We start from the raw sequence: 14,790 nt of genomic DNA, 5'->3' as shown, positions 1-14,790 counted from the left end.
ATAAACGTAATTAACGCGTCAGATTGTTTTATTTGTTTGCTGCTTGCTACCGCCAGCGAGAGAACGCGGGTCTGAACGTGTCACGGATCGATGATGTAAAACTTCGGACGAGTCTTTTATTTGTGTGATTGTCGTACAGTCCGACATTATGACAACTGAAACTTTATTTATTTATTTATTTATTTTTGTAGTCAATAGTGTAGTTACCTCATTTGGTGAAGCTTTAATACCAAGGTAATGATCAAATCTGTATGAGTGTCAAATTCCAAAAGCAAGCTTTCGTCATGTTGCGTGGAATAATGTTGGAAGATCTGCTTCTCTGGAAAGTGAATGGCTAATTGGCTGTGTGAAGCGTAATTATTCCGAGACCTGCTGAAATCAGAGGGGGCTCGTGGGGCAGACAGTGGGTCTTCTGTCTGCCACCTGTGTGCAGCAGAGGTCCTACCGTGCCCCACAGGTGCTGCATTTACACACACACACACACACACACACACACACACACACACACCTGGCTACGGGTCTCAGGTGGTTCGCCAGGAGCGGCCTACCTAAAAATAGATCCCCCTGACAGAGAAGCTGAATCCAGTAAACGAGGCTGTGTGTGTAATCATGTTAGATTCTTTCAGATGTGCTCATTCCACTAGCATGAGCCAGTCCTACACACACATTTTATACAACCTTTTCAGCTTCAGTTCTCAGCATTATCGTTAGATCTGTGTGTGTGTGTGTGTGTGTGTGTGTGTGTGTGTGTGTGTGTGTGTGTGTGTGTGTGTGTGTGTGTGTGTGTTTAAAATTTTTTATTCTTCCACGTCCACCAGGACGTTTATTCAGGCTGGTTAGGGCTCATATGATGCTTCTTACACTTGTCTTTATATACAGAGAGCAGATTGGCGAGGCTTTGAAGCAGTGAGAGAGAGAGAGAGAGAGAGAGAGAGAGAGAGAGAAAACATGCGGACATATGACATTAACAGGAGCAGGAGGGATGGAGGGATTGCATAACCCATTGTGGTTGGACCCATGATGAGAGCAGATTAAATCAACTGTAATTAGAGATCTCTCAGAGAGAGACCCCGCCTTCACCCCCCCAAAAATAAATATGTACAAGCTCATACTGGCCACTAGTTCTGTCTGTCTCTGTCTCTCTCTATTTTTATATATACACATATATACTATACTGTACATATATACTATACAATTAGTCCCCATTTGTCCCGGTTACAATAACCTCCACTCTTCCGGGGGTGGATTTTATGCTCATTCACCTAGAAGGTTGTAGTGAATTCAGGTTCTGAAGAAGGTGATGTGAGGTGGGGGTGCAGGGTTGAGGTCAGACCTCTTTATTGCGCGAGTCTTCCACTCCATCCCATGTAAAGCAGATCTTAATGGAGCTAGCTTTGTGCACAGGGGCATCGTCATGCTGGAACAGGTTGTCTACTAGTTCAAGTGAAGGAAAGATTTCATGCGACCAAATGCATAGAAAGAAGTCCAATCCAACTTTGTGGTAACAGTTTGGTGAAGATCCACATATGGCTGAAAAAGTCCCAATTTTCCATATAGTTTCAATATAGTGTACACTGCAGTGGTGTTACATGGTCAATAATATTCCCAACTTGGATTTCAGCCACAGGAAAAATATCCAGCTGAATGAACCATCACAACGACTTATTTGACAATTTCTTAATTTATGTATTTTAGTCAGATGGTGGCCTCAAGGAGTCCAGATCTCTAATCAAGCGTCTCAGGCGATCCAGAAATACTGTGTGTAAAAGTAACACTTTGAGCACCAAACTTCAAAAAGGTGCTTACATGAAGCAGACCTGAACTTTTCATTCGATTGTATGTCAGTTGATAAATATTTGTGGTTTTCTTTGTCGGTGTGTACCGAATCCCTCTGGCTGTAATATGCCCGGAATGCATGGTGGCTGAATCTGCGCTCGGAATTCCCCTCGTTCATTCATCCTCCCGTGTGTCCTTTGTTCCAGCCTCCTCAGAAATCTAATTCCACCCTTCCAGACTGCCTTTGATGCGACTCGGACAGTTCAGGATCGGCCCCGGGATATGAAAGAACGTCTGTGCGCTCAGATTTCCCTCACTGTTTATTCCTGTCTCTGGCAGTCGCGGTGACGTCGTGCGAGGTCGCGGGGGATAGCCTGCGAGGCGGCATGACGTGGATCTGAGAAGGTTATTAGATAGCTCATCACCGTGCTCCGTGGAAAAATACAGAGCCAGCCAGAGAAGAAGGCTAGGATAGAGAAGGAGGGCAGAGAGGGATGGATGGATATGTGATTATGAAGTCATCAGGCATGAACCGGTGGGCTAGGGCCGAGCCGCTCCCTCTCTCCCGAGCCCTCAGGGTGCCATTGATTGGTGACCATGTGTTTGTGGCCGATAGACTGTGAAATGGTGTGTTGCTGCACGGCTGTGTCGCACCTGCGTCCCACCAAGGTGATTGATTGGTTTGGTCATGTGGAATGTTCCCATCTGGTCTGCAGTAATGCATTTCTCTCTCTCTCTCTCTCTCTCTCTCTCTCTCTCTCTCTCTCTCTCTCTCTCTCTCTCTCTCTTTCTCGCTCTCATATAACTGAGTAGTGGACGCTAGCTGAAGGAGGCGGTTACGCTTAGACACAGCGAAAGCCAAGCGAAAAAACATTTCTGAATTTTTTTTTTTTTGTGTCCATTTAACACCATGATGCTCCAGCACTGTGTCCTGTGGGTAAAGAGAGGTTTCTGGGAAATCGGCTTTTGCAGTTTCTCCACTATGAACCCGGGATGTATTATTATCTTCCACAGGTTAACGTTAAAGGCACCAGGATCTTCATCTCGATAGTTTCTCACACAATATTCACTTAGAATGCCAAATTGAACCACTGTGTTTTCAGGTCGTATTTTGCCTTCATGTTAAAAAAGTGCTTTTTTACTTCTATCCATGTGCCAGTGATGTTATGGAGATGGGGTCAGACTGCAGGTCAGCCATTATACAGCGTTACATTAAGGGCCATGCTAAAGGGCCCAAGAGTGGCAGCTTGGCAATAAAGGGCCTTAACCCAATATATATATTTTTTAATTTGTACACAGTCCACACCGCTACGTTTTTGTTGACTAAAAAAACGCCGCCTCAGTGTAGACAGAAGGACAAAACCAAGAGACAAATATGAGTTCAAACGAAAACATATCAGTGTAGACATGAAGACACAAAGCAGCTTCACAAAAAGGTTATAAAAGAATGTATGTTTGTTCCTTATAATTGTAAATTTTCCCTAATGAGCGAATCAGCGGCGACTGTGGCGAGGAAGATCTCTCTGAGATGGCACGAGGAAGAAACCTTGAGAGGAACCGACACAAAAGGGAGCATGTCCTCATCATCGAATGTCCATTCATTACAGTTCCATCATTGTTGAGGTCTTGAGTTCAGTGATTAAATGCAAGAACTGTTCATGCAAACTCTTCTCTTCTGAGAAGATGTTCTACTAGATTTTGTGAAGATTTGGGTGAGCTTCTTTCAGCTACAAGGGTGTTAGTAAAGTCACATACTGATGTAGTTGAGGTGAGGCGGCCTGGGGTGCCGTTAGCATGAAAAGTTCATTGTTTGTTAGGGTTGGAGCTCTATAGCAGATCTTCCAGTCCATCTAATGGAAAGCATATCTTCATGGAGCTGGGTTTGTGCTAAATCAATTTTGGGTCTCCTTTTGAAACCTAAGAGAAGATTTCCTGCTAATGCATGTACAATCGTCTGGCTAAAAGTTTGGGGAAGAAACACATAAGTCTGGGAAAGTCAGTCCAAATACTTATGACCTTTCAGCATGCAACTGGTAACGTTCCAAACCTAACGGGTGAATATGCATGATATGGAAATGAGAAACGTCACCGCATCCCCCTGACACTCGCAAATGTTAGCGGCTAGCTAGCTACGTAACCTAGCAACAATCAAACAGCTTGACAAAGAGCGGCATCCCCTTTAGATTTCCGGCGTGAGTCGAGTGACTTTCGCTCGTCTTGAACACTCCGGATCCTAACAGCCCGGACCCCTGGCATGGCTAAAGATTGGGCGTACGGCGTAAGGTCGTCCTCGGTTTGAGACGTGACAGACGAACGCGTCGTCGTCAGCTGTGTCATTTCTCCCAGAGCATGACTCATGATTCATCTCGTTCTTTTTCTCTCCGGACTCTTTCCTCCGTTTGACTTCTTTATTTTTATTTTTTTTTACCCCTTTGTCTCATTTCTCCCTAATCTCATCCTCTCTCTTTCTCTCCCTTTTTTTTTTTTTTTTTTTTTTTTAAATTGATCTATTCATTTCAGCTAATGACTAATTACATATCAGAGTGCATCAGCAGAGACATTCATCATCGTACAACGTAATAATCAATGACATTTCAACAAAGGAAAAAATAAATATGCAAATAAGAACTCATTAACATTTACGCTAGCTGTTTGAATAATGCCGCTGCTGACAGGGCTGTAATTAACCGAAATTGATGCTGAGCTCACTCTGTGCGTGTGTGTGTGTGTGTGTGTGTGTGTGTGTGTGTGTGTGAGAAAGAAGGGAGTGTAAGACCCTACACATTTGTCGTTGGCTCTGTATGGGCTAGCTCCCTCTCCACAGGCACGGCCACTGTAAACCTGCTGAGGGAGGAGACGAACGGCTGCGTTATTTGGCAGTCGTCCCGTCTCGTCCCATCCCGTCCAGTCCCATCCCGACCCGTCCCACAGCGTGACTTTATTTACCAGCAAACAGAACCCTGTCTCGACATCAAAAACACTTGCGGGAGAGAGAAGAAAAAAAACGCAGGCGAACATCGACAAGAAAACAAAGGCTCGGTTTTGAAAGCCGGAGAGACAGCGAGCGAGTGGGTGTGATGCTTTTCTTGGCAATCCTCATGCCTTGCGCTCATGGTGTGTGTGTGTGTGTGTGTGTGTGTGTGTGTGTGTGTGCGAGAGCGAGTATGTGAATGCATCATGCATTGCATTGCTGACTGGAGGTTCTTGTGGACAGAAACTTTTTACAGCTGTAAATTAAACTGTCTCATTTTAATCTCTCATTTTCTTTCACTCTTGCTCTCCATCTCTTCACCCCACTCCTCAACACCCCCCACCCCCCCTCTCTTTCCTGTCAGCTTTCCTGTTTTTGTCATGGATATGAACAGCAAAAAGCAGCGAAACACAATAAGGCTGTTTATGTCAGTTTTTGGACAGCTCGAAGTGCTGATTAGAACAAGTCGCTGGAATTTTCTTTTATTGCGTGTATTAGCCTTGCCATATGGCTCAACACGCAACATTAACTTGACGGGGATAATGAATTGCACCGGCGTTCCAGATTTCTGAGCACTGCGACAGGAACATGGCCGAGCCTTTCGCGTGTTCTCAGAAGGGGAGAAAAAAAAAACGATAAAAGGAGCCAGGAAAAAAGGTTCGTTTGCTTTTAGCAGTACCTTCTATTTCCTTGGCTCGCATTTGTTTAGGACAGACGTTCCCCGTGTGCTGGAGAAACACCTAGGAATGCACGAGAAGAGCGATAAAGTAAAAGAGAGGCATGCGGCCGAGTGCGGTTACTAATTGGCTGTTTTTGTGGCTTGCCTTTTGAATTGATCCCTAGAGATGCTTAGATCACTACCTTCCTGAGGATCAAAACAAGAGCAGAGCTCAGCCCGGGCTGGTGAAGGCTCCCTGCTCACACACACTCATCTATAATGGTGGCCTTCATCTCGATGTAATTGTATTATTTAATAACGCACAGGTTTTTTTTCCCCCTTTTCTCAGCCGGGCAGAGACTCCGCGAAGCCGAGCAACAGCTCCTTTTACATGCCTCAGTGACCGTTCCCTAGAATATATTATATAACGATTCGAGGCTGAAATTTCGCAGACGAGCTCATTTTTTATTAAAAACGCAATTAAATTCCGTAAACAACGTCATAACTTTGACATTCATTTTATCTTCATCATGGCACCTGTTGTATACTATATGATTTATTAGGCAGCAAGTGAACATTTTGTTCTCAAAGTTGACGTGTTGGAAGCAGGAAAAATGGATGTCTAGACGACTGGGTCAGAGCATCTCCAAAACTGCAGGTCTTGTGGGATGTTCCTGGTCTGCAGTGGCCAGAATCTATCAAAAGTCCTCCAAGGAAGGAACAGTGGTGACCCGGCGACAGGGTCGTGGGCGGCCGAGACTCATCGATACATGTGAGGAGCGAAGACGAGCTCCTGTAGCTTAAATTGCTGAAATTGCTATTTTGGCAGCAAAACAGGAACCAGCACAATATTAGGCAAGTGGTCCTAATGTTACGCCTTATCATTATAAACAAGAAACGTGTGTACGCACGTGTTCTGTAAGTGTAACTCGTGCCTCGACACCCACCTGCATGCCTCCTGTATTACTGTTCATCCTTCATTACGCTGAAACAGTCTGTGAATCCCTCCTCCACCTCCACCACCATGAGAGCGAGAGCGAAAAGACCCTGTCATCGACAATCATCTTGTCTCTACGCATCGCAGGAGAGGAACATCTCTCTGTCCGCTGTGTCTCCTGCTGATAGCAGTGCGGTTTGAGGTCTGCTGTCGATAGCCTTGACTTGCAGGAAGACAGTCAACAAAAGGTCTGCTCCGGCCCTGGGAAAGTGTCAAGGCTGAGACAGCTTGTGTTAAAATCGCTTGTGTTTTTATTGAATTTTTTGCTGAGACGATCACGTTTCATCCGTGCAAGCGCAACAGCTCAGCTGGATTTCATGATTAGAAGTATTGTTGTTAAACTCGGCCTGTTGTCTTGAAGGCGATCTATGAACAATAGGCAAAAACAAGGATGGGAAGGTTCATTGTGAATTATTACAAATGTGTGTGACATACTAACAAAAACACATATACGGTTTGACGAAAATTACACAATTGTTTCCAACAAAATCGTTTCTCACACAAGGTTGCATTTATTGGTCTGAATCTCATAAACACCGATTATTTTTTTATATGCAGCAGGAATGATGATAATCAGCACAAAGGGGCGGGGCCTCTGACCCGGAAGTGATACCAGGAGACAAACGTGTGGTTCCTCCACGAAAGGTCCAGCCACCAATTATACGTGTTGGTATCAAATAGTTTCAAGACGAGCTCTGTTGATAAGAATGTACTTATTTATTCGTGTTTACACACTTTCACCTTGCAAACAATCCCAGCGTTCCTGCCACTTCTGGAACATGTCCCGGAAAGTCTTTTTTCCGAAGCGTGTCAAGCACCTTTTCCTGCAGTTTGCGGATCTCCGCAACGGTGTCAAAACGCCGAACTGGATCGTCATCTTCGCGAGTAGAGTGGGTGAGATCATGTTGTTTCTGGCGAGAAACTCACGTGTGAGGAGAGCTCGGGGTGTACACGTGGTCAGAATAGCACCGGCTCCCATGTACATAAGACATTGTCTTTTGGCAAACTGACTTATGAAGGTCGGTGCTCCATGTGACACTGCGTGCAGCCTTGTGCTGCCATCTGTTGGCGTGTTACAAAACTGGACTCGCAACCTTTTGAGAGAAAAAAACAGCCTTAGCGTCTCAAACTGAAAAAGAAAGATACGACATCAGAACCCGAAGCCTGACACCCAACTGGGTTGTCTCATGAAATCTTCAGCGTCCACGCAAGGCCACTCCAGTAGGTCAGGATGCTGCCAGGGGTCCGGGGCGGCGTGGCAGGGTGAAGGGCGACGTGCAGAGCAAGCGCGGTATCGATCAGTTGGCCTGTCAGCGCTCCAGCAGCAGGATGGAGGATGGGATCAGGATGATAAAAGCCTCACTGATCTGAGGCTCACAAGGACGCGGCTAATCGGTGACCCCTACAACCCGCATCCTGAGGTTTATCTGAGGGCATGCACTCCCGGTTCCTTCTGCGTTTTTCTGCATTTTCAGGCTAGCACCAGGCTAAGCTATTCATCTCTCTCACTCTGTCTCTCCTTTCCTCTTTCTCTTGTGTGTGTGTGTGTGTGTGTGTGTGTGTGTGTGTGTGTGTGTGTGTGTGTGTGTGTGTGTGTACTCTGCTCTGATAACTCTGTCTCCCCACTTGTTCAGCGTCTCATGCTTACTCAGTTTGTGTGTGTGTGTGTGTGTGAGAGAGGAAGGAGGGGGTTCACAGCTGCGCTAGCTGGCACTGTTTCCTCAAACATCAGCGGTGCAGCCAGCAGCCTGCTTGGCACAAACACTCGCCAGTAACACTTAAACAAATTGCTATAGTGCTGACTTACATTGTTGATTTTCAGCATTCCAGGAGACTTTTTTCTCTCCCCTTTTTCTTCACTCCTCTGCTTTTGTCCTTGGACATGTTCGGCTTTGAGACAATGCCTCTGTGGATTTATTTATTTTTTTCTTCCTCCGCAAATTTTTTGGAGCTACTTTTTCCTCATCGCAACTCCCACAGCTATGCAACAGTTACTTGGCTTCCCAACGATGGTCATGGCTGAAGTTATTCCAATATCCACATATCAAATCGTATACATCCCATTTCAGTACTGAGCTTTCGGTCTTTACACCGAATGCACTCTTTGTTTTACGTGTGGAACATTGTTCAAATCTGAGTTCCCTCAGGAATGTATTAAGCGACGGACAAGTGAAGTTTAGTCTCCGCCTTGCACTTTGAGTGCAGTGTTTGGTTTATTTTATTATTAAATTTGAAAATGTTTACAATAATACCAGGGGTATAAAAATTTTTTACAATAATAAACAAGTTAGCGCAGTGTCACTGTGGCCACTCACTCCATAGCAGAAATACGTTTTTTTTAGTGTAAAAGTCAGATTTTCCCCCATTTTACTGCAGTATTACTGCCTAATTGTCCGTTATCTGGAGTCGATATTGGGAAAGTGGACTTTTAGGTTACCAGGACTGCAAATGTTTAGCATCATGCAAAACCCAAGGCTTCTGTTTTGTCTAGTTTGCATTCTTAAGCTGTTTATTCTGCATTGGTGATCTATTACACCGCTTTGTATGCGGCAAGTTGCCATGTACAGTATATAAGCTACAGACGAGTCGAACCTCCGACCTGTTTCATAATCACAGTTATAGTAGCCGATATTATTAGACGTATATTGAAATTGAATATAGAATATTTTTTTTGTGTGTGTGTGTATACTGTATATTATATATCAGGGCTGTCAAAATGAATGCTTTATTAACGCGTTAATGCATATCGATTTTAACGGCACAAATTTTATTAACGCGCAATTAATGCAGTGCACATTTGTTTGCCCATTTTTATTAAAAAGTAAAATCATTTAATAGACACATTCACAACGTCTTTTCTTTACTCTATCAAAAAATATATAAATAAACTCCACCGAAAAAGAATTTTTAATCACTAAACATTCGTTTTACTGATGCGCCAAGTCTCAAAACAAGCATCAAAATCCCCCATGACGCACACTTGCGGCAATTAAAACCGTCCGTGTGGAAACATAGCAAAACAAAAACTAAAACGGCATAATTACTTTAAAACATTTACAGGAGTATTTTGTCTGCATGTGCTATGTTGAGTTTGAGTTCACTAATAACATTCATTTGCATAAAGCATCAATATTTGCACATGTTGATTGGAGTATTAAAAAAATGTAAAGTATTGATTTAAGGTACATTCAGAACAGATACAAATGTGCGATTAAGTTGCGATTAATCGTGATTAAATATTTCGATCGATTGACAGCCTTATATATATATATATATATATATATATATTCATGTAGTACTATAGTGACTCATTATGCATTTTATAGCGTGACATGAGAGCATTCATTTATTTACCTCGTCTCTCGGTCGTGTGTCTGTCCGCAGGAATGAGAGCAGCAGCCCTTGGGAGGTGCCTTGGCTGTTAGCTCTGGGTGACCATGCATGCTGGCGCGATAAGCAGTTAAACGCATGTTTATCGTTCGGTTCCTGTGGGAACCGATCATGTTCAGGTCCCCTGGCAGTTTCCAACGCATGGCTGCCATATGCCTTGTGGAGGGCAGTGGTGCGAGTGTGGGTGCGCCCTGCAGAGGGACACACTAAACGGATGTTTTTTTGCATTCTTTTTTTGTTTTGTTTTTTCTATTCAGAAGACTGGCTGCCCCAGTCTGCATTTAAAACAACAACACGCCCTTATAAATAATTCAGCTCGTGTGTGTGAAGGAACACATGCTGCCGCTGAATATTTCACCGCTGGACCTTAGCGCATCTGCACAACGTCTGCAAAATTTGTGTCACCGGCACAGGCTCAGAAAGCCAAACCTCGGTGGCGTAGCAGCTCAGGAAGTCAGAAAGAGAGGCAGATTTTTTTCCCCTCTATCTGTAAACAGATGTTTCGTGGCGGTGGCTTGTGTGTTACGCTCCTGTAGCTTAGCCACAACTAAGCCTGCTCTTCCCATGCAGGAGAGCGCGCTAACCCAGAACGATCGCATTACATCCAATGAGAACGCTTCGACACCACAAGGGAAGCAGTTTTCAGTTAAACCGCCGTGCCTCTGGAGACGCCGCCACCTTACAGCCAAGTAGCAAGAAACACGAACCGACAGACACGTGGTGGAGAACACCTGAGCCTCGCACAGCACCGGCCGGCCTGCCTCAGCCTCAACCTCCACCCCAAATGTGTGTGTGTGATGGAAACATATATCTCGTGTGTTGTTTTTCCCAAAAAATATATATATTTTCTTTTTCCCTGGAGCAAACGGAAGTCTCCTTCAGCGCTGTGTTTGCTTCGCTAATGTTTGAAAGTCTGACAAGTATAATATACGACGCCGGTGACGCTGTTTATCATTGTGTTCGCCGGACGAGCCTCTTGTTTACGGCTGTCTGTGTGAAACTGCTGAATTTAGCTTTGGTGAAGCGAATGAATCATGCATTCTGTATGCTGGGCTTTTTTTTCTCCCCCTGATAGCGTTCCTGTTTCGCAGAGAGTGACTGAGTGAGTGGCACTGAAGGAAGTGGTGCGTCTGCTGAAATCCTCTTTGCGTGTTTATACGGTGTTTTTCGGAGCTTGGAGTTGTCGATCCTGGGGGCGTTTGCGATCGTTTGGAACCGGTGCGAGCTCGTTTCCAACCTCTTGCTGTTAGTTATAACGGAGCAGTGGAGTGGTGCACAAATGATCGTTTGCTGTAAAGTCTTATAAGGGTTTCTGATTGAGTTTTTGATTGAGCTGATGGTGTGAAGCACTTTGGATTCCCTGCCACTCCTTTATCAATGTAAATGTAAAGTCTGTGGGTGGAGATACTGTCTTCATGAAAAAGGTTGGGTAATGATCTGACTGGCTGACAGGAATCACTCCTTAAAACCCTGCTAAACCCTGAAACACAGAAACTGCTGAAGATCAGATCAGACCAGAGGTTATAGCAAAGTTGAATTGAAAAAAATAATAATGGCTCGTAGTTCATGCAGGATTTGGGCCTTTGAGTCTGGTGCTGATTTAATGAACAAAAAAAAGCACCTTTATTTGTCATATATACATTACAGCACAGTGAAATTTGTTCTTCAGATGTCCCAGTTCAGGGTCATCCATGATACAGCGCCCCCTGGAGCACAGGAGTGTTAAGGGCCCTTCTCAAGGGCCCAACAATGGCATCTTGGCAGATCTGGGTGCTTAACCTCCCAAAGCCTTACCCACTGACCCACCACTGCACCCGTTACGGTATGGAGCGTGTACAGACTATACATATCAATATACATATAGATATAAATACATGAAATCAGAAATGAGACAACGTTTCTCCAGAACCCTGGTGCTACATAAACAACATAAAGCTACACAACAGAACACACAGAGATAAGGACTAGTGTCCTCGCCACATAAAGTGCATCGAGTCCTGAAGTCATAAAGAGAAGTAACGGGTTTAAACCCACATGTCCCATGACCGAGATATCCCCTGAATTTCCCTCCTCATTTTGACCCGAAAGGTGGAAAGTGTTGAGGTTTGGCGCTGCTTTCAGCCTGAACAGAAGAATAATGTGCCTAATATGAAGACTGAAAAACCTGCCAAAACTCATGCAATATGTTCTGACATAAATCTGTACCCAGGCCAGGATCCGAATCTGAACATTGTGGAGGAAATTATCTGTTGAAAGGACGGATTTTCCGTAATACAACCTTCGTGTTGAATATACATTATTACATATACACACTAAAGGCATAATATTTCTATTGTAATATAGAATTTCACTTCACTATATTCTGTGATACAGTAAAACCTCGTTGGACGAGCATAATTTGTTCTTGAAAATTGCTTGTAGGTCCATTTGCTCGTACGTTCGAACTGATTTTCCCCATAAGAATGAATGTAAAAGCGATTTAATCCGTTTCGAGATCTCATTCGATCGCTTATTTTTACACTTAAAAAGTATTTGTAGCCTATTTTAACAAACAAATACACGGCAAATTACCGCAATGTAAAAATCATTTAACACTAACCCATGTGGTAGTGGTTGATTGCGAGTGTGAGACGCGCACCATGCTCGTAACCTCCTCGGTTTCCATGGTAATTCTATTTACTTTCGTTTTCAACAGCACCAGCACTGATTTTCTTGGGAGACATTTTTCAAGATTTCTAGTAAAATAAAAATATAACGCTAAAAAAGGTTATGTTTTTGCTGCACTGAACAACGAGAGCGACCGAGTGATACGTCATCAACTAAGCGACTGATGCTTCCCTCCGCCGAATACGGGGAACCGGCAGCGTGGGTTTGCTCGTGCCTTCGAAATACTGATGATTTATACCGTGAAATAGGGTAAAATTTTGCGAGCAAAGTCGCTCGTATCTTCATTTGCTCGTACAATAGGGTTTCACTGTAAGTGAGCTCTCGTGTGTGTGTGTGTGTGTGTGTGTGTGTGTGTGTGTGTGTGTGTGTGTGTGTGTGTGTGTGTGTATATGTTACTTTGACCAAACAAATCTATAAATGTCTAGACATTATTTTTATTGAAAAATCCTCCCTTAGCATGAAGAACAGCTTTACACACTCTCGGCATCCAGACGTTCGTTTTTCCACACGCTCAGCTGAAATACTTCACGGTGCCTCTTGACAAAATTGCCAAAGATGTTCTTCACTGGTTGGAGATTTCTTTACGATCCAGTTCATCCCAGAGCAGTTCAATAGGATTTAGGTGCAGGTAATACCATGAGAGATAACACTGCAGACCACTGTTTGTTCTCTAATGATTACAGAGCTCGAATATACATTTGAGTGAAATCGGTTCCAATGAGCCTCAGTCCAGACGGAGTTGCATGGTGTTGAATAAGTCTCCAACCTTTCCTGCTCCAAAACAACCCCAAACCATCAAGTGTCTTCTCTTCTGTTCTCCATCTTACACAAGTTCTTCTATTAGAGGCAAAAATGTCCCATTTGTAATATAAAGAACATTCTTCCACTCATTCACCGTCCAGTTCTTGTGTGTTTTTGCCTTTTTTCTGAGTTTGTTGCATAAAAACAAAAGAACCCGCATGTACTTATGGGACATAAATCCAATAAAATGTTATATAAAGTCTACTTTCTGTGTGTTTCCTTTTTCAGGTAAATCGGAGAGATCTTCTTTTTCTGCGTATGGGAGAGAGCCAGGGGTCTCGGGATGTCAGGTAAACATGATCAAATGTCGTCTCCTGTTTATTGAGTCTCAAATCCATGATGCCAAAAAAATGACTGGTCTCAGCCTTAGAGCTGCTTTTTTTCCTGCCTGTTACTGTTTCTTTGGGTGTCTGCAGTTCGGTTTTAAACAAATAAACCTGTGTGGCATGTGTTAGGAATACGGGACACCGCTGCTGATCCCCTTTCTTTATGTCCGTACTTGTGATAGCGAGGAATTTCGTGTAAAAAGAAAAAAAAGAAAGGCTTTTTTCGGATAGGTAACGCGCCCATACAAAACGTTGGCGGTACACGGTTTATACGCAGATATACTGCAACAGTTTTTTTATCTTCTCAATTAAAAATGTAAATTAAAACTAGGACCATGGTGTTTTTCTTTTGGTTGCCTGCTCTCTCAGACCAGGAATGAACCTGCTGTCGGAAATTAAAGCGTTCAGATTCCCGATAAACGCAATTCTACGTGACGATTGGATTCCACATCAACGAGAATCACAGCAACATGGCGACACACTTCACATACTCTGACCACAAACATGTCCAAATGTACGAAATTAATAAATCGTCCAGCCGATCAATCGGTCCATCTTCATTTGTCGCCTTAATGCTGATGTCAGGGGTCCAATACTTCCATGTTATCATCTATTTGTAGTTTTTGTTAATATTTTAAGAGCTAAAGTTTTTTGACAGGTCTGTATTTTAACAGACAAGCGCAGTATCGTCGCGTTTGTTATTATTTACAGCCTTAAAACGGTCTATACGGCTGGTCTTAGGGCTCCCCGGAGGTCTGAGGCAGAGATACAGAGTTAGAGTTTTGCCCTCCAGCAAGCTTACCGTAGGCGTGAGATGAGACGAAGCTGCCTCTGTGTGAGAGTAAGTGATTACAGGGTGTGTAAACACGTCTGTGGGAGAAAGAGAAGGCGAATCTTGCTGCGTTGGATGGTGAGCAGGAACATGGCTTTCAGCACCTCTATTAATGCAGGGTCACCGAGCACAGGCCGGCTGTAGGCTTGCAGCACCACACAGATGTTCTAAACAAAGGCACGTTTGTGTGAGAGGGCGGTTTTTTTTTCTCTTTCTCTCTTTCGCTCTCTCGCTTCTACTTTTCCTCCCTTTTTTCTTCTTGCTCAGATCAGTCGGTCAGGGAGGGAGGTCTCTTTTAGGTTTGTGTATGTTGTTTCTCCTCGAGCGTACACTTGGACACGAACCGGTCCACCACGCTAGCATCAAGTCCTT

General features: G+C 43.9%; 1 protein-coding gene across 12 annotated transcripts in view; it reads left to right on the top strand.

Moving 5' to 3' along the window:
- The window catches only part of tcf12 (transcription factor 12), a 110,247-nt gene that overhangs the window by 50,738 nt on the left and 44,719 nt on the right, over positions 1-14,790 (top strand). For 11 of the 12 annotated variants that reach the window (XR_014534956.1, XR_014534957.1, XM_083549954.1 and 8 more), the window contains one exon: positions 13,489-13,550. Coding sequence is in view for 9 of the 12 variants with exons in the window: in XM_083549954.1 (XP_083406080.1) it covers positions 13,489-13,550 (62 nt within the window). In the remaining 3 variants the exon portion in view is untranslated. Of the gene's footprint in view, positions 1-11,526; positions 11,615-13,488; positions 13,551-14,790 lie in introns of those variants that run through there. The other variant, XM_083549948.1, reaches the window with a different exon arrangement.

The sequence above is a fragment of the Silurus aristotelis genome, assembly GCF_946808225.1.
Source record: "Silurus aristotelis genome assembly, chromosome: 9".
In the NCBI taxonomy this organism is placed as follows: Eukaryota; Metazoa; Chordata; class Actinopteri; order Siluriformes; family Siluridae; genus Silurus; species Silurus aristotelis.
Note: the sequence above shows the minus strand (reverse complement) of the source record. Positions and strands in the feature narration are given on the sequence as shown.